The sequence below is a fragment of the Leguminivora glycinivorella genome, chromosome 7, assembly GCF_023078275.1.
Source record: "Leguminivora glycinivorella isolate SPB_JAAS2020 chromosome 7, LegGlyc_1.1, whole genome shotgun sequence".
Lineage (NCBI taxonomy): Eukaryota > Metazoa > Arthropoda > Insecta > Lepidoptera > Tortricidae > Leguminivora > Leguminivora glycinivorella.
In genome coordinates this window covers 3,090,623-3,112,182 of record NC_062977.1, presented here as the reverse complement: position 1 = coordinate 3,112,182, position 21,560 = coordinate 3,090,623, and the positions used below count along the sequence as shown (strand labels likewise).

At 36.7% G+C, this 21,560-nt stretch overlaps 2 protein-coding genes across 4 annotated transcripts in view; both read left to right on the top strand.

The window, feature by feature from the left end:
* LOC125228409 (paxillin) overlaps positions 1 to 21,560 on the top strand; it is a 139,442-nt gene that overhangs the window by 34,228 nt on the left and 83,654 nt on the right. The gene's annotated exons all lie outside the window — the stretch shown is intronic.
* Positions 11,939 to 13,651, top strand: LOC125228411. The gene is made up of 2 exons (XM_048132981.1): positions 11,939 to 12,513; positions 12,700 to 13,651. Exons 1-2 carry the CDS (start codon positions 12,017 to 12,019, stop codon positions 13,631 to 13,633), a joined length of 1,431 nt encoding a protein of 476 aa, XP_047988938.1. The 5' UTR covers positions 11,939 to 12,016; the 3' UTR covers positions 13,634 to 13,651.

The window sequence follows — 21,560 nt, the reverse complement described above, 5'->3', positions numbered from 1 at the left end:
TTTACTTTTAGGTACACTGTACAGTAATTGTTCCAATTTTAAATTTAATCAAAGAGCATGTGTATGTCACAAGTCGAAGTATTTTCACGCAGTTTAATTATGAACAACTGCATTTCATCCTGACGCACCAAAAACCAGCAATCCGATTTCCCAGCCAATAAGATTTCTCCAACAATCGCGTTTTCTTACAACTTTTGTTAACTAAGGTACTGGCGCCTAAGATGGCCCGGTTCTTAAGATTTCCCACTTTCAACATTTCATACTTCAAGGTGCTGTTACACGGGCAACACAATTGCCAGCATTCATACCATTGCCGCGTTTGCTTCATGATTAGTTGGTGCGTATTGAACAAACGCGGCATTTGTATGTGAATTGCTGACAATTGTGTTGCCCGTGCCATAAATTTAAGGAAAATTAGGCACCGGTTACGTTACGGCACATTACCAATTGAAGCTGAAAAACTAACGGAATATTTCAGAACAGCTAAAAGTGCTACATAAAGCTTAAACCTTGTCATTTGTAAAACACTTGCACAGTCAGGATTTTTAACCTGGGATTTTCGACCACCATGTAGTTAATACCGAAAATTTTACCTGCTTATAAATAAATTTTTGAATACTTTACTTTTAGGTACACTGTACGTTAAGCTTCCAATTTTAAATTTAATCAAAGAGCATGTGTATGTCACAAGTCGAAGTATTTTCACGCAGTTTAATTATGAACAACTGCATTTCATCCTGACATTCCTGACGCACCAAAAGCCAGCAATCCGATTTCCCAGCCAATAAGATTTCTCCAACAATCGAGTTTTCTAGTCATAAGCATTGAATGACGGGTGAAAAACGGGCACAAGCACTCGACTGGACTGTCGCAGTGATTTAGCTAATGCCTCTCGTGTGACTTGACAGCTTTCTTGCGGCCCACGTGTGTGCGAGTGCGTATTTGTTTATGGTAGTAATAACATGTCTATATTAGATATTGGCTGCAGAGTCAAAATCGTGTGTGGTTGTTAGAATTTTGGCGAAAGGGCCCAAATTATTGGTACCGGCGTATGTAGCACAGTTTGTACGGTCCTCGCCAGCAAGTACCTATTTGTTCAAGTTCAAAACTGCACACTCAGTATCTACCACGTTTGATATTACTGTGATTTGGCACTCTCGGGCAAGTCGAGCAACTAAATCGAACCAATATAAATAAATAAATAAATATTGGGGACACCTTACACAGATCAACTTAGCCCCAAACTAAGCAAAGCTTGTACTATGGGTGCTAAGCGACGATATACATACTTAAATAGATAAATACATACTTATATACATAGAAAACATCCATGACTCAGGAACAAATATCAGTGCTCATCACACAAATAAATGCCCTTACCGGGATTCGAACCCAGGACCGCGGCTTAGCAGGCAGGGTCACTACCGACTGAGCCAGACCGGTCGTCAAATATGTACTTGCGCCCTAATCACGGATCACACGGAGCAGTTTTCCTTAAAGCCTCTCGAAGAAAATCAAATCTTTTATGGAAGCCTTCTACTTACGTTTAAAGCTGGAGGTTGTACATTTTGATAATTGGAACTCATGTTCATCTACTCCTACTAATTTCTCTGAAACTATTTTCACATCTCTAAGAGGCAGCCAGATAAACAAAAAGAAATAGAATGTCTTTGCCATCGTCGCATCGTATATACAAGATACTTCAGGTTTTCAACATTAAATATACAATTAAAACCACGATAACACAACCTTCTCACACAGTAATATATTGCCACCTCCTTAATTATGTGCGCGCAGTCGGTTAAAAACTTCGTTACCGGTCGTGCTGTTAAGGAAACGCTGTGCTTAATGCTTTTTGTCAGTTCAAGCTGTTCGGGGTAGTGAGGAGCTTGCATAAATTACGATAAATGAGACTTAAAGGCTTGTAACTCTTGTAAGGCAGTAAGGCTTTAATAGGAAAAGCTAAGCTGCAAAGATTCTTTAGAGTCGCAGTCGGGTCAACGTCATATCAGTGTTCTGCGGGCGTAGCACAGTGTGATAACTGATAAGGAACGACCTATCCGCCATTTTAATTTAGAAAACAATGAACCAATCAAACTGTATTTTTTATAACTTTATTATATTTCTATAAATCGTTAGTCTATAAAAAAACTGTGAGCCTAGCACCCTACCGTGATAAAATTTAATTATCGCCCCTATTCCACTTATGAATAGTGCAAAAAGGGCTAGCACACTAGCGGTTTTATAAGGTTTATCACGCTAGTGTGCTTATGTGCTAGTCTGCTAGGCCTGTTGAATATTATATTTTAAACTGATATTTTTTAGAACTTTCTCAAATTTACACACAATGTATTTGTGCTGTAATTATTTACGACACACATCTCAATCCGCACATAATGAGCCACGATTAAACATAACAACCAATAAACAAGAATAGAACCTTGTTACGACTAATGGCTGTGCTACGGAGCCCATAATTATAATAATACGTAATATTCGCGGACAAGATTACCATTGTTAAAATATTATTCCGTGAGTCGGTTGCAAGATTGTCATGCACGATATTTAAGGCCTGTACACATCGGATGCGTGGAAGGAACGTGCGCGTTGTAGTGTGCAGATCCTTATGAAAGAAGGTACACTGCTTGCCTGACGTGTGCGACGTGCTTGTTGTGTATGGACCCAACATTTATGTATATATGCAGGTGCACGTACAAGAAAGCTTTCCAACTTTGGATACTGAAAATGTATGACCTATCTAGAAAGATTATTTAGTAAAATCTTAAAACAAAAACGTCATTTCTAACGCCAATCCACCGAGAGCTTAAAATTGGACATTTTTTTTTTTTTTAGTATGAATAGGTAGACGTTTGACCACGATCACACCTGATGGTAAGTGATGATGCGGGATGACATATTCTTAACATTATTTTAAAGCTTGAATCTGGTTGTGTAACTTAGGTACCGTCAACCAATTGGAACCAGGCCACTGTAGAACTATGGCATAGTGACGTTATAAATCAGATTGTAAAAAATCTCTTACTGCTTGTCATTTTGACATGGTTGTAGTGTGGCCTAGGGTTCCAATTGGTTGACTGTACCTTTCCCAGCCCAAATTGTGTCGTAACTTAAACCTAATACCTTGCCAATTAACAGGATGCTCTGTGCAATCGAATTCCAAATTACATACTTTATTACCTACTTTGTTGCATACTTAGTTGAGAAACAGAAAGCTCCATTCATTTTCGACTTTATTTTAATCGTGTTTAGGATTAAAAATCATACAGTTCTTCACGTGACTACAAAAATGCTGTGCATTCTTATTGCTTGAGGGTATTGGTCGATCGGCTAACTAACGTTTTCAGTTATGAGAAAATGAGACTAAAAAAAATGGGAAAATATTTTTTTTGTGTATAACGATTGGGCTGATATGGATATAAACTCAATATCGTCACTACTTTTAAAAAATCTCGTATCTCACGCTGTTCCTCAAAGTTAAAACGCAGTAAGTCTATATGCATTCCATACATACTTACTACAATTTTCTTTTCATTGACAGACGAAGATACAAGTTTTTTTAAAAGTAGTGACGATATATTATGTAATCCTAAATAACTGTTAGAAATCGCATGCGACGTCGAGCGCCGCGTCTAACCGTGCCTTTACGCCAGTTCGCCCGAGGCAAATGTTCTATAAGCTTCAATAACAGCTTTATAGAACCTCAAAGTCGCGAGTAAATCCTAAACAATTGGTAATAAATCCAGAGATCAGTCGATCTCTGAGACAATGGAGAAGTGTCTTTTCAAAATGGCTTAAGTCTCTATGTCAACAGGGGTTATTTTTTCTATATTTCCATGGCGGAAAAACCCATGTTGCCATAGAAATATAAGTCCTTTTTGAAAAAGATTCCTTAAAGGAGGTAACAAAGAGCCATCGCTCAACGCTTCGGCGATCGGCCTTATTAATGATCGGGCGGCGAGTTCGGAGGTCTCTGCGGGTAATTAATTAGAACATGTATGGGAATTGGTGTTATCTTTTAAGACATAAGTCTAAAAGTAGGTGGGTCCACTAGTTAACGTGATGGACCGTCCTTGGGCACCATAAAATATAATTAAATTAGTTATAAAGTCAGAATTTCCTATTAGAATAGTAACGAATGCATGTTCAAATCGACTTCTGATAAGTTATATGACGAAAGCTCTTGTGTGTACCTAAACTATTAATAAGGGAGAAAATCAGTTCAAATAACGGTTTTGGCCCTGGTTTGTATTTAAATAGGTACCTACGAGAAAGAAAATATTTCAAACAAACTTAACAAAAGTTCACCAGTAAATAAATGTCGACTTCCCATTTTTTCGGATATTTTATTGAACCAACTAGTTGGAAAAGTATTATATGTATTTATAATTTTATATAGGCTATTGTGAATGTCAGACAGAGATAAAAAACTATTTTTGTTCTTAATTGCCGTCGTCTTTTCTATTATCACTTTTTTTTTAATTAGCCTCTTTTGTGTCCCACTGCTGGGCAAAGGCCTCCCCTCGCTTTCTCCACTCGACCCTGTTGTCGGCATTCTCCCACCATTTTGGGTAGAATGCGTCCAGGTCGTCCCGCCATCTCCTTTTTATTTTAATTTTAATGTAATAAATTTAATGTACTTTAACTAAATGAAGAATCCAATACTTCTTTGAAGATTTTTTTAAATAGTTTATTAATGCTCCTTTATCTATAATATTAGGTACAAGGCTATAAAAACCCTTTACGCCAAAAGCAATATTGATAACACACATCACCAATAAGTAGAACGATACATTAGACAGAGATATGACTTTCGAGCTCTCATTTAATGACCGAATGCACTCAAATCAAAGAATGCTCTTAATTGATTAGGTTAATTATATTTGACGGGTTTACATGCCTCACGGTGTATATCTAATATGGAGGAATAAGTTAAATCGATAGTTGTATTGACAGCGGCGTTTTTGACACTTGTAAGTTTATTACCTTCTTGATAAGGAAATGAAATCATACCGCCGAGATATGTGTAGAATGGATTAGTTGATTTCAACACTTTTCATGTGGCAAGATCCTCCTATAAAGGCATCATGAATAAAACCGTGTTTTATCCTGCGTTGTTTCGAGATCATTCAATACTAGTGCTGTGATTTCCTAAGGGCTCACAACCTATAGTTTACAAAACATTGGAAAAGGTCCTAAAAATCAAAAATTCCAATTTAGTAATACTTTTCGCATATCTTGACTTAACCAAAATAGTATTTTTATGGTAATGCATGATCTGTATTAGGTAAATTCCGTGTAAAATTATCATTATATAGTCAACATTTACGACAATCTCTATATAAAGCTAATCAAAAACTAGCAAAGTATGTATCATCATAATTGGCGCTAAACGAACGTACTCCATTGAATACAAATAGTCCATTACATCTATTTAAGATGCGACCTAAGATAATTTATTAAGGGGGGATACCTGAATATGTGGGAATTAGAACGAGTTTCGATAATTTCGATAGGCATGACATGACGACGAGCCCTACAACTTACTTAATGTAATTAAAAAAAATATAACAGATTGCTTCCGATTTCAAAATCAAAAGAAATATCCTTCTCAATTCTCAACTACTCATAGAAAAGTTAGGTATGTTTCCCAGATGAAAATGTAATTGCTTGAAATTATGCCTTCGCCTCGGCTAGCCTGTGGCCATGAGTACAGTCTGACCAAAAAGAGTAGAAATAAAAAAAAACTGTAATCTCATTCATACTTAGTAAAAAAAATTGCATCAAAACAATGAGAAATAAAGAAATAGAAGATTATTTTCTCGGAATAAAATCTTATATAGGATCTTTTCTTTAATTTTTAATAAGTATAATATTGTACCCACATGTTTTAGCTCGATGTTCGAGGTAGTAATCCTGTATCAATTGCAAAATAAACATACATAAAATAAAAACGTTACGTCATGGATCATTCAACAGAATCCATAAGCCATTCATTCAGTCTGGTTAGAACTAAGAAGTTACATACCCTAAAATCATGCTACCAAATGAGACCAACGGTCAAAACTAAGTACATACCTTAAAACCAAGCTACCAAACATGGCCACCGCCCACGGATCGGGAAGTCTCTCTAATTAAGTTACATAATGATTATTATATATCGTAAAGCCTACTTTGTGCTCGTATGTCTCGGTCCGGTGGGCACGGGATGGTTATTGACCACATTCGTCACGGCTGTTTCGTACCTAATCGCCATTAACAGTCCGATCTTGTCGCTGATAATTTAAGAAAAATAATTTTATATCATAAAAGTTAAAGCTAAGGAAAATTAGGGAAACCGGCGATATTCCGTTCTCTGGCCTGCGCTAACTTTGATTAGCATCTTTCTTGATAGCTGATTAGCAATACTTAGGTCATCAATTTATAGTGAGTATAGTTTGAACTTTGAAGTATGATCTTACACAGAAAAAAATGGTTTTTTGAAACAAGAACCAGATGTGTTTCACCTAATATTTCTTGATCTCAAATATATATATCTTGAAATAAGATAATCTCACTAACGTTTCAAAAATTTAAAATTCTTCATATTCAAGACCGAAAATCTTGGATGAAAGCAAATATTATTTGAGTCAAAATTTATATCTCAAATCAAAACTAATTTATTTCTCACCTTAAGAATGATTAAGCAGATTTGATTTAAGAATTAATTCTTGTGCCAATATAGAGTCAAACTTAGCTCAAGATTACATTCAAATCTCAAATGAACAACTGAAAAGTATTCAAGCAAGTAATATGTTACTTGATAGGAGATATTATTTAGTTCACCCAAGAATTATTGAAATATTCAGCCAAGAATTTAGACATACTAAAAGCAAGTAATATATTTCTTGGTAAAAGATTTTACTAGTTTCATTCAAGATCTAGTTATATTTACAATCAAGAATTTAATAAATCTTAAAGCAAGTAATATATTTCTTGGTAAAAGATATTACTAGTTTCATTCAAGATCTAGTTAAATTTACAATCAAGAATTTTAAAAATCTTAAAGCAAGAAATATATTTCTCGGTAAAAGATATTACTAGTTTCATTCAAGATTCTGTTAAATTAACAATCAAGAATTAAGACAATCTAAAAGCAAGTAATATATTTCTTGGTAAAAGATATTACTAGTTTCATTCAAGATCCAGTTAAATTTACAATCAAGAATTTAAAAAATCTTAAAGCAAGTAATATATTTCTCGGTAAAAGATATTACTAGTTTCATTCAAGATTCGGTTAAATTAACAATCAAGAATTAAGACAATCTAAAAGCAAGTAGGGTGAGGTTGCCAACAATGAGCCACCAAAAATTTAAATCTTAATAAGTCAGTCATAATAGGTCCAAATTCAATTTTTTTTATTCAGTGCATTTGTTATTTATCTAGCTCTAAACTTTCATCATTATTTTTTAATAAAACTGAATAGAAGTCGAGATATTTTAGTTTTTTTAAAAGATGAACAATGGCTCATTGTGTACAATCTCTGGTACAGACTGAACCGGTACTATGTATTCAATGAACCTGCCTAGTACACAATGAACCTACCATTATATAATTGCATAGTTTTTGATAAATAATTGCAAAATATACAAACTGATTTAGGTAAATATGGGGCAATTTAATAAATACAACATTTACAATGTCAAAAATGCTTATTTATTTAAACTAAGAGTAGTTTACTAATGTGATCGTCACAATATTCTTCGTTATATGAAAAATAAAGTCTTACACTTCAAAAAACTTAAATAATATATGTATTATCATATATTTTTGTACTATATAGTAACGTTATATTAGATATATTTATATTAACTCTTAAACATGGCAAAAGTTGTACAAAATAGACCTTCCAAAGGCTAACTAGAGAATTACCTAGAGAACCTCCTGGTTCATTGAGTACTCTAGCCTTGTGGTTCAATGTGTGCTAGATATACATTTTCACTTTTTAAATTCGGTAAAAAATAAACGGCACAAGAAAGCCGCATCAGTGAATGTCAAAAAGATAGAGAAATAGTCACTCCGCACAACTGATTAATTAGATAAATCAAACATAACTACATTCTGAGAAAATAAAAAAACTAAATACTTAATTTTTTTCTGTTTTCTTGTCCAAAATCACAAAATACTTCACTACACGTGCAATTTCAACGCGGACCGGCCGCCGACTGGGGAGCGAGCGGGGGAACCTTAGCGGCGCGTGCCTATGTTCGCAGTGCAGTTTGGCAACGTCGCATTTTCGAATAAAACCGTTGGTTCCTTGTGTACCACTGGTTCTCTGTTGCCCACCTTACCCTAATATATTTCTCGGTAGAAGATATTACTAGTTTCATTCAAGATTCAGTTAAATTAATAACCAAGAATTAAGACAATCTAAAAGAAAGTAATATATTTCTCGGTATTAAAAGATATTACTAATTTTATTCAAGATTCAATTAAATTAACAAACAAGAATTTAGACATTCTAAAAGCAAGTAATATATTTCTCGGTAGAAGATATTACTAGTTTTATTCAAGATTCACTTAAATTAACAATCAAGAATTAAGACAATCTCAAAACAAATAATATACTTCTCGGTAAAAGATATTACTAGTTTTATTCAAGATTCAGTTAAATTAACAATCATTTAGACATTTTAAAAGGAAATAATAAATTTCTCGGTGGAAGATATTACTAGTTCAATCAAGATTCGGCTAAATTAACAATCAAGAATCAGAAATCCTAAAAGCAAGTACCTAATATATTTCTCAGTAGAAGATATTACTAGTTTCACTCAAGATTCAGTTAAATTAACAATGAAGAATGTAATAATATATAATATGACTAAGGACTACAAATACTACTAATATAGACAACAACACCCACACTACAATATTACTATATAATAGACTATAAATTTGTATGATAAGAAGCAAGCAAAGCATTTGTCACGGGTTTTAGTAATGTTTGCTGGAAAAACAATTAGTAGGTACTGAAAAGTATCGAAGTAGCGGGAATTCCCGGTACGACGCAGGTACCGGAAATTTTAGTCTGGTACTGAAGATTGTACCGGCACCGCAATCTATATACCTAAATATTGGCTTATATGCGTTGTACAAACCATAGCGAGGATTAAATACTTCGTCTGTTTGCATGTAATTGTATTGTATACCTATATATACTTACCTATGTTACGGAAAAAATCGTTTTTGTCTCAAGACAGTCGAAATATTTGAATCTTAAATCAAGACCTTCGAAAGCAAAAGCATTATTGCTCCAAGATATTATTTCTTGCTAGTTCTTGCAACAAAATTTACAAATCTTGTCTCAAGAAGTTGCATTTTTTGCTATGAGCAGTGTTGCTGTATTCATTTTTTACCCGATAATCTTGGAGAATGGTTTAGCGAACAATCTTCACACAATCTACCACGCTTTTGATATGTTTTTGAAATAATTGTAAAAGGCATAAAAAAATAAACCGTTTCAACAAAGGCATAGAGCTACTTAGCGTGTTGCTACTTAGTTTTGCATAGGTACTTATACATTTCGAAAATTCCTTTAGTGTTTATCAAAATAATGAAATACGCATTATTTTGAAGTTTGATTAAAATCATGCACCAGTTACTTTTAGAAGTTTTTTTTATTATTGTTTAATAGGAGGCAAACGAGATGTAAATAAAAAAAATGTTTATTTCTTAGTATGTATAGACAGTCAAGCAAAAAGTGAGAATAAAAAATGGCGGCAAATTTGAAAACTGTATGGGCGCGGGTTTTTTACTCTCACGATTTGCTTGATCGTCTATAATTTATTGTATTTTTCGCATAATTTAAAACATACAGTTTTAAAAATAACCATACAACGAACAACTGACATTTAGATATAAAAAAGTTAAGCCTTAACGCGTGGCATTTTAAGTGTAGGTATGTACCTACCAAGAAAGACACGTTACAAACCATACAAGTGCAATCACATAGATTACATACTGATTATCTATCATGAAGTTACGTATGTTTACTCATAAAACGTACTATTTCTAAATTAAACGTTTTTGGAATTTGCTTACAGGTAAAAATATGTCGTTTTTTTATAGAAATGTCGATCATTTGTCGTACCTGCACTTTATTACTTAAGAAGAAAAATATTTTTTTCAATGATCTTTGCCTTCCTTAAAAATAGGCCCCCTCCAGAAGTAACAGGTGCATGATTTTATACTTTTGACAAGTAGGAAAATAAAGCCCAATAGATTAGAAGGCGGGATCGCCCAAGATTTCCTTGAAAAAGGTACCTATTTTATGGTTGCATATAAAACAAAAACAGATTTTATTATATTTTGCCTCAAATACGCATTATTTTGAAAAATACTACATGACAACTTTTATTTCTTACATAATTTGCCGTCGGGTAGCATTTTTAAAAATAGTTTATCCAAAAAACACCGAATGTTCCCCGTTTCGATCCACTGTGCGACGTATCGCGCAGTGCAATAGCATTAAGACGGAAAGAGACTAAACTTCGGGCCTCTTTCCCATGTGACAGCTTGGCAAAAAAGAGTAGAAATTGAACTATTTTTTTTTATCATGGCTACACTTACTGTTTTCATAGAAAAGAGACGTCAAAGTGATTCAATAGTTGCCATATGCAAGACGTTTTACATAGACAGTGGCGCCCCTATTATTTTCTACTCTTTTTTGCCAGACTGTACGCAAACGCAGACGGTCAAGCAAATCGTGAGAACAAAATTCAAATTTTCTATGGGACGACAATGTATGAGCACATTATTCAAATTTGCCGCCATTTTTTACTCTCATGCTTTGCTTAACCATCTATAGTTACATTATCTAGGTTGGACTTGCGATTACTGATGTATTTATTGGGTAAAAAAAAACTGGTACTGGCAACATTCTTAAGTTGTCATCCAACAAACCAAGCTAACGGTCGAATGTGATCTGCTCGTGTACTGTTTTTCTTTTCGCACGTTTTTTTGCGTCGTTGTCATTGCTGTGAAAGTGTTATGGTGGTAAAATTAACTTGGTGATCGCAATCGCAAGTATACCTACTAAAATAATGGAAGAAGACACAGAAAACAAATTGGTATCCTGGGATGTGCCGTCAGTAGTCGTCGAGAACTTCAAAAGTAAGTTGTGTATTTTCTAGAATATCGCTGGCAGATCAAAAGGTATGGCAGATAAAATGGCTAGTCTTTAGTACTTGGACCCACGATTTAGAAGTTCATTTTTTTTTTGTAGATAGTTCTTGTGAAAAGAAAGCGTTTTGTGAAAGTTTCAGGGCGAGAAAAGTTATAGTTTTTGAAATATAATTTTTTAAAGTTTCTATACAAATCTCAAATTAACACTCCATTTCTGCTAATCTGTGCGTGGTAATTTCCTATCTCGAACGTGAAAATAGTCCTGTACGTTTCGTTTTACGTTGATGGTGTATTTTTGGATATATTTGGACCCACGATTTAGAAGTTCATTTTTTTTTTGTAGATAGTTCTTGTGAAAAGAAAGCGTTTTGTGAAAGTTTCAGGGCGAGAAAAGTTATAGTTTTTGAAATATAATTTTTTAAAGTTTCTATACAAATCTCAAATTAACACTCCATTTCTGCTAATCTGTGCGTGGTAATTTCCTATCTCGAACGTGAAAATAGTCCTGTACGTTTCGTTTTACGTTGATGGTGTATTTTTGGATATATTGGTACGTTTTTTATTGGTTTTTAAATTTAAAAATGGTGTTTTTTATAGTAATTTAATTATAAACAAGCATTATTTAGTATTATTTTACCATTATTTGTATTTGTTTAAGTATTATTTGTCATAAAAAAGGTGACGTATGGTTTACGTTGTTAGTAATGGAACGCAAAGTGCTGCCATTTTGTTTTATTGACGTTTGAATGGTTAGGCTTCGCCCATGTCAGTCATTGTTTGTCGCTCTTGTGGTCGAGATCGTTTTTACGTACTCCCTCAAGCAAGCTGATTTACAATGGCATCCCCGAAGCCCTGTGCTTCTGTGTCCGAAGAGTCTGAGTTGAGTGATGGTGAGGTGCAAGTGTTGGACTCTAGTGAGCCGCTTGGCACGGCCTCCTCCTCCTCTTCGATACGCTCCGTGGTGATTTCGTGTGGTAGTGCGCGAGTTTTGGACTCAATAGAGCCGCTCGGGCACACTTCGCGAGTGCAAGTGTTGGACTCTGATGAGCCACTTGTGAGTGCCGCGCGTTCGTCAATTTATGACGATCCTGTTCCCGGTCCCAGCGGCTTGGCTGGCCCTAGCGGGTCAGTCATTGTTGGTGACTCAGGCGGTTCCACTAGTGGAACTGTCGGCTCTAGTCGTCGGTCGTCGTTGACTGACGATGATGAGCCGAGACCTGATGTCGCTGACGCTGCCGCTTCGGACAATGACGAGGAACTGGCACATGTGCCGGTGCCTCGTCCCACCGGGTCATCGGGCAGGAGAATGAAGCCGAACAAGGCTGAGATAAGGTAATTATAGCTTTAATTGGTTCTACTTTGTTGTAAATTTCACATTTTTGTTGTAAATATTGTATATTTTACATTGATTTAAAGTAATTTATAGTGATTAGTGTCTGAAATATTGTACAATATTTCAACATAATTTTCTGTAACTTATAAGCATATATTTTAATTGTTACTTTTTGTTTGTTTTAGCCAAATGTGGAATTGGGAGCGCGTCATTTTGTCCTTCGACACGGAGGACAAGTGCCTCCAGTTTGCGGAGGACAGGGGGCTCCTGCCTCCGAAGAAGCGGATGTGCCGCATACACAAAACGGAGATGTCATATACGAAGTCTGCCGGGTCCTGCGGGAAATACAGGTGCCGTAAAGGCACCTGTCGCTCCAAATCGGTGTCCCGTGCCAAGGGGACCTGGTTTGAGAAGGCCTCCATGCCCCTTTTCATCATCTTCAGGATAATGTACTGTTTTAGTGAAAACATGACGCACCTCGCGACCATGAAGAATGTGGTCTCAGCGGCATACGACAAAGTGGTGTCTAGTGCCACTGTCACGGACTGGTTCCACTTCTGTCGCGAGGTGGTCATGGTATACGAATTAGAGCACCAGAGGGGGCATGGCAAGATTGGAGGGCCTAACAAAATAGTCCAGATCGACGAATCAAAATTCGGCAAAAGAAAATATAACAGAGGAAGATTTATTGAGGGCCACTGGGTGATTGGGATGATAGAAGACGGGAGCGACGATTTGCGGCTCGAGGTGTGTCCCAACAATGAGAGATCGGCAGAAATTCTGGTGCCACTGATTAAAAAGCATGTTGCGGAAGGCTCAATTATCCATACAGATTATTGGAGAGCCTATATGAGCCTTCCGGAGCATGGCTACATCCACCGACGGGTAAACCATAGTGACCCAGAGAACAGGTTTGTGGCACCAGACGGGACACACACCCAGCGAATCGAGAGCCAGTGGCGGGGATTGAAGCAAGTGTTCCGGAGTAAGCAACGTAAATTAAACTTTGAGGAGTGGTTGTTTGACAGTATATGGAGGAGGCGAATCCACGTTAATCATTTAGACCCATTTGAAGAATTAATTAAAGCAATAAAGTATGTTTATAAAATAGATCTGTAGTTTTATTTTAGTTTTAAGTAGTTGTAAGTAGTTTTAAGTTTATTGTAACTAGTTTTAAGTTAGTTTTAGTTTATTATGTAATAAAAGATTTCACATTTAAATTGTTTTTTATTTCAAACAAATTAACATAATTCAAGTTTTTATGTGCAGGTATATTATTTTAAAACTAAGGTCATAAATAAAGCAATTGGATATATTATTCCTGCACTTAAAAACTCTGACTATGTTAATTAAGTAACCAACCCACATAATATACATACATAGGCATAGACAATATGCAGGTTAGTTAGGTTTAGGTTTGTTAGTTTCCTTTATATACCCAGAAATAGGAGCCCCGCGCAGCGGGGCTCCGTCGAAACAGTCAAAGGTGCTTACTTAATGGGACAGTAGTAGGTTCGTTAGGTTTAGGTTTGTTAGTTACCTTTATATACCTAGAAATAGGAGCCCCGCGCAGCGGGGCTCCGTCGAAACAGTCAAAGGTGCTTACTTAATGGGACAGTAGTAGGTTCGTTAGGTTTAGGTTTGTTAGTTACCTTTATATACCTAGAAATAGGAGCCCGCGCAGCGGGGCTCCGTCGACATAGTTAAAAGTACGTGGTAAGTTTAAAAAGAATAGGTCTTAAAACCGAATTGGCCACCAAATCCAACAGCCGCACCGCTGAGGTCGAAGGCTCGCGGAGTAGCCCCGAGGTCAGCGAGCGACGAGGCCACATAGCGAAGCGCAGGGGGGGGAGGTGGCGAGCGAAGCGAGCCGGCGACGTCCCCTGCGTTTCGCTATGACCTCGTCAGCGAGCGACCTCAGGGGCGACGAAGCGGGCCTTCGGGCGAAGCGCGGCCACGCCCACTTTTGGCCACGCCCCCTTTGGCCACGCCCCCCGCCCTTTTTGGCCACGCCCCCTCCTCCCCCATCAACCTTTTTAGTTCATCCCCTGCTACTCAAAGAATAGGGTCTAAAACCGAATTGGCCAACAAATCCAACAGCCGCACCGCTGAGGTCGAAGGCTCGCGGAGTAGCCCCGAGGTCAGCGAGCGACGAGGCCACATAGCGAAGCGCAGGGGGGGGAGGTGGCGAGCGAAGCGAGCCGGCGACGTCCCCTGCGTTTCGCTATGACCTCGTCAGCGAGCGACCTCAGGGGCGACGAAGCGGGCCTTCGGGCAAAGGAGAATGGGCACTTTTGTATGGGCAGCGTCCCATCGTTGTATACTTATGAAACATATCTTGTTTGAAAGCTCTTAATCTAAGTATTAATTCGTTGTATGGGGTCAACCTCAGATAACTTGCAGGGAACGAGATATTAAAAAAAGAAAGTTGATTACTTAAGTAGTTAATTCTCTTAATACGTAATATATGACGAAGAGTGCTATTTTTTATTCAAAACGTTAAGTAAAATGCTGTTTATTTTTGCTATTAACGCTACCGATTAATTATTTAGAAGAGTATATTTTACACTTTTTAAAAATAGCCATACTAAAAATCATCTGCTGTTCAGCGGAATGAGAGTGTATACTCATGCCATATGTATCACAAGAAAGGTATTTCTATAAGCTATTTTTCATATAGTATAGCTGAGATCAAACGCTTGCAGGGGTCAAAATAAAACCATTTAATAAGTTAATTAATTGGAGTTGAACAAGTCTTAATTATGCTACTCATCGCTAGATGCCGCTCTGTTACAAAATTCAATTTGACGTAAAGCATTAATGAATTGTCGTAATCTCGCCGGTCTCACTCCATCATTATAAAAAGTACAGATTAATTGTTTATGGATTTATAAATATGCCAACATGACGTTTAAATATCATTGCCATAATTGTCAAAACATATACAATATAACACGATGTTCAGTATAAAATAGCATAAGCATTTTAAATAGGTACCGGTCTTATAATTATGATCTGCTAACTGAGCGTCAAAACAGAAAACTTTTCTCTACCAAATCGGGGACATGTTGCATAAAGGCCAGGTCAAACTGAGGGCAGCGAATGTGGTTTCACAGGATCATAACAAATGGAAATCCGTGATCTCTGCCTACTCCTCTGGAAAATAGGCATGAGTGTACTTACGTATGCATGTCTCTATATAAGTAGTAGGTAATTAAATTACAGATTAGAGTTTAGAAATTATTACTAAATAGGTACTATTTAGTACTTACATCGAATATGTATATATTATTTGCCTAATCTTATATGGAGTAAAGTAAAAAAAGCTATTTAATTCAATAATATTTAAGTAATACACATCTAAGTAGTAAATCCAAGTTCATCTTGAACGAGTATTGAAAGACATTTTGTTTAGCTGCGCTCTCGGAAGGGCTTCCACGGAAGACCAGCGTTAGGGTCCCTTGACTTGAAGTTGATTGGATCAGTTACGCTTTAATACAACACTATTTATATCACTGTCCTATATGTTAAGTTGAAATAATAAATCAATTTTTATTTAATTAAACGTACAGAACCAAGTAGGTACTTTAATTTTATTCTATTATAGATCTAGATTCGTACTAATCCTAATAAGGGAAGGATTTCCTATACACTATGTCTATACTTATTACAAATACTTAAAGTTCAACTATTCATTTTACGTATTCCGATTTTCACTAACATAACTATTGGATTGGGTATTAGGTCTAGTTATTAAAAACCTAATTTTGTTATTTTGCTAAGATGAACGGGCACTGGCAGTCACTTACGTGAAAACTAGTGCATGTGCTACCAATTGGAAAGAGTGTTGGATATTTTTCATCAGTAGTTGTAGCAGTCGAAGCACCTTTTAAAGAGCAAAAACCGTGCTTGATGGTCACCCGACTGCAATGGAAATAAAATGTCAAGATCGGTCACAAGCTTGAGTAAATGACTAAACGCTCCTTATTTTATTTTATACTTATTATCAGTTCAATAGCCAATAGCAATAGTTTGTGTGGACACTAAGACCGCATATTTTTTTCAGTGATTAGGTAGGTTAATTCGTTTCTTCGAGGAGCTTTCATCATGTTCGCTCGTCAGACGCTCGACGACACAAAACAATTTCGACGATCGATCACAACTCAGCCGCAGAGGACAGGAAGAACGGCACAACGGAACATCAACACTTCTCGCCCCCTGCATCCCCACCAATGCCGCTGCAACGGCGCTGCCAAGTTCACATGGATAAGGACGCCTCGTAATACCAATCCGACTTTTTTTGTAACCCACCTCGGCCGTGGAGGGCAGGGAGAACACTTCACCACAATATCGACATTTCTCTTCCTCGATAACCCCTCCGTCAATGCATCGTGCACAAGCGGGCTTTTCACTCCGGGACGTTAGCCCTACGCCGTGTCTTGCGGGGGCGACGGTCGCGCGACCGTCGCGCGACCGTCGCCGTCGCGCGATCATCGCGCGACCGATCATCGCGCGACCGTCGCCCACGCAAGCCACGGCGCTACATGAATTATTTGACGGTTCTACTCGTAGACTCTCTTATTCAATTATTTATGATATGAACATACAAACACATCTACTCTATTATGGCTTTCGGCCACTATTCATAATCCACAAAATTAAGTTTTGTTTTCTCTAACATGCTTATAGTTAGATAGATACCTACTTAACTACCTATTGGGTTAGCGTCTTTAACATTTCATTCAAGTTATATGGCTTGAAAACTAACTTACAATTACTCTTAAAATTACATAATGTAAGGAATTATTAAATAGCGTAGCAAATAATGGAAAAAAATGGGTGTAGTAAGTTATCCTTAAAAGATACTTAGACATATACCTTCGCTGACTTTTATGTAATAGAACAATAAACGAGAAACAACCTCGTTGTATATTGTGTGCTCAGCAGCATATTTGATTAAATCTTATCAGCGTAATTTCTTCGCACTGGTTAACTGTGGAATGATTTGTCGCCTGCGGTAGGCATTTCCGGACTTTTACCAGGGGCGGCTCACTCCGCGATTCTATCGCCGCGCTACAAGTGCATGCTGGCGGCCGCGAGTTCGCGGCCTAATCAAGGGTGGCGCGCGTTCGCACGGAACGCACGTTCGCACTTTCTATTGTTACATTACGTAGCGAGTTTTTTTCAAGGTTCATATTATGCGATGTCCACGTGTGGAATGGCTAATAATGCTTTAGTTAAATAGACATCATGAATAAAATAGGACAATCTTACACTGATCTTATTGATTAAGTCCAACGGAAAAGTTCAATAAGGCTTGTGATGCTGAAGGCTGTAACAAAAATATATAAATACTGTATATATACCTAGAAAGTAACCAAGACTTGACTTATAACTATTTATCTGAGAATTAATGCTTTTTAATCCATAGGCAACCCTATCCTCCGACGCTGCGCACGTGCGGTTCGTTTCTTTGTTAGAATTTTGTAGGCATTTAAAAAGGCGCTTAAAGCCCACCAAGGCATCTTCAATCTTTCTGATGTTTAGGGTGTCCATGGGCAGTAGTGACTGCTTACCATCAGGCGACCTCTCTGCTCATTTGCTTCCTATATAAAAATAGCATAATTATTATTTGCTACAACAAAGGTAGTCATCACAAAAGTTAATATCCTGAGAATATGGGACTATTGAAGGTAATGAAACTTTATAATAGGCTAGTTTCCTACTTGTCAAATCAGCTTCTTTTATATTTAGATGCTAATATGGAATTACTATGAAATACTGAGGAGTGACGTCACGGTCATTTCATTTACTTTATATCTTTCTTTTTGACTTATCTTATTAAATAGAAATTATGTTGTGCAAACCTTTGCATCAAAATACAGGAAACAGTGTGAAATTCATGAATGTTATTTTAGAAAACTAATAAAAACTAAGTGCATGGTCGTAGAAAAAGTATTGTATGCAACGGTGTTTAACTGAGTCAAAAAATACTTGTGGCGTCTTTATTAACAATTTTCGGCTTCGTCTCTAATTGTTACCCACGCCACTCGTCTTTTTTGACCATCTGGTGCACCGATAAAGGTATGGAAGTCGAGTGTTTTCATTTTCATCTGCGCACGAAAGAAAGAATGCTCGCTCAGAACTGGGTGCGTAGCCGAATGGCACAAACGCTGACGAAACGTATCGTTCGTAGATATCTATCTCTATCGCTCTTTCGTATTGGCGCGACCATAGAAGTAGTATGACAAAGAATAACTGTAAGACCAAAACTGGACCAATGTCAAGTGTCATTGAGAGTATTAAATTCAGAAATTGATATGTATATTGATACCGGTAATTTTATTTCATTTGTAGTCTACCTCTTTTCCACTTACAGGATGATCATATACGTGACAGCTTCTCTTTTGCACACTTCAGCAGTCTTTAAGCGTAAGCGAAATGATAGGTCTGTAATGGGCGCGACAGAGCTAGACTAACTTTCGCGGCTTTTCGTTATCGTTTCGCATCTCAGAAATGCCATTCGGCTACGGCACCTGTTCAGAAAACGCAGCTTTTGATAGATCTCGACATAAACGCGTATACGCGATAATAATATAAACGCGTCGACACATTTAAAACGCCACGCGACGTTGCAGTTTGCGTGGCCTCATGGCGTGGCGTCGCGTCGAATTTTTATAGTGGGATTGTAGTCATCGCGTGTTATCTGCTAACGTCGCGATTTAATCATGTGTCGGCGCCTTTATACTCACTAGGTGTTAGACTTGGCCCAGGTCATCTGGCAATAAAATAGGGAAAACGCGTGACAGAGCCAGACTACCTTTTGCGGTGTTTTGTTTTCGTTTCGTGTCGTAGAAATGCCATTCGGCTACGGGGCCTGGATCGGGATATTCGGGATAGGTCTGGTAGCGTGCTCTCGTTATGGAGGCCAAGATTCTCTTAGTTAGTTATTAGATTTATATTCTTTGATTTTATACCTCTATGGGTAATAACCAATTAGATTAAATACTTCTTATATCTATGGTAACACCTGAAAATAACATTTGACATTAATGTCAATTTTATAAACAAAATGTCAAAGTGTCATAGAAAATTAATATGAATTATTTGAAATTATAGCCTCCGTGATTCAATCTGCAATAAATCTGTGACTCAATTGGCGTTATGTTATGTTACAGGCGTTTTTCGCTATAAGGTAAGACAATTAATATGTGTTAAATATAAATAGAGAGAAAGCATGTTTTACAATATTTTCTTGTCACCTTTCCGAGGAGTATGACAGTGTATCACGATGTACTCGTACGGCAGCCAAACTTCTTTACTATTTCAAAATAAGCACAACAGTTAATGGCAATCTGAAAGACCGATCTGAAGCCGTGGTTGGAAAGGTACCGATCAAATTAGGTTCGACCTACATGCCATGATCCGATGGCTACATGCATGGTCCCAGGTCTTGACAGTATCTAATACAGCTTATTAAGAGGCAACAGTAGCTAAAATTCTAAAAAGGAAATTATTTCTATTGGGTAGTTATGTGCACATAGATTTTTAAAACAATAAATGCGATCAGGACAATTCAAGTGAGAATGAATGTGGTATTTTCACTTATATTCAGGTTTCGTATTGTTTTCTCTTCTCATATTCAGAAATCTCAATGAAAATTAAATAATCCATTTGGCTCTTTGACCATGCAATTAACACTTTCGCTACCAAGAACCCGACTGTCGGGTACACCGCTCGTAGAAGCGTAGCCGATTACATGGGTTTCCCCGTATGTAGCGAAAATGTCGTAGCGCCGCGTAGAGCCCGGTTTCGAAAGTGTTAAGTGTCATATCTAGAGAGCGCATTTCATGTAGCGATTTAAATATTAATATGGATATGACTCGCATAATTTATTATTTTTTCTACACACAAAAAATGTACAAAAGTATAACCCTTTTTGGTTGCTTTTGTGAATATTAAGCAAAAATAGTAATGATAATAAAATTAATAAATAAATAAATGTTTCTTAATTTTTAATAATTTATTTATATAAGCTCTTTTAAAAACTTCTATATCGTTATATAGAAGTTCATTTTTCTATTCTTTGAGTCGTTACTCAAAGAATAGAAAAATGAAAATAATTCGCTTCCTGTATACAAACTCCTTTATTTAGAATAAAATACTTTCCTTTATGTTTAGTTATTTACAAAAATAACTACATTTCAAGAGAAGCAAAACATTTACAATAAATAACATTAATTTAATCTAATTTGTCAGCGAAGTTTGTGGTGTGCGATGTAGATGCGATAGATTGTAAGACCTTATTATAATCGACATGACATGCAATTAAAAATTGCGCTAATCATATCCATATTAATATTTAAATCGCTACTTACATGAAATCCGCTCTCTAGTCATATCACAAGTATACATTTTTTTAATGTCATTCTTCAGCATATCGTGAATAGATATCAGGATCATAATTACCTTACTCTAGTGTCTTTAAAACAATAATACAAAAAAGCAAATCAGTGGCCTACTTCACAATAATGACAAGTGTCGCCCGACAGTGACACTTCGCCGTTCATTGCATGTTCAACAAGGAAATATTGACGCTAAATAACTATGTTACTTATCAACCCAGAAATAGCCACAGAATTGTCAGTGTGGTGAAATAGCCAACAGACATACCACATTAAATTATAAAACAATTGGTGGTCATAATATAACTTTTTTTACTTTAACTTCATAACCCACTGAATGTACGGATAAATCACCATCACCTCTTGCCCTTTACCGGCATTTTATTTGCAGCCACTACTGATATTCTTCTGTAATCGGGTCATGTTGCAGGTACCTACTATACCTAATCTTACTATGAACATAAAAAAATGTCTCAGTTGCGAATAAAAGCGCACCTTTTAGACGCACTCTTTTTCATTCAACGTGGGACACCGAGGCCAAGCCGATGGCATTAAAATAGAACAGGGTGTAGTTCAAGTTCACCAGATCAGTAAAACCTTTATGGAAACCGTAAGTAGACTAGGAAAATCCATAATATATT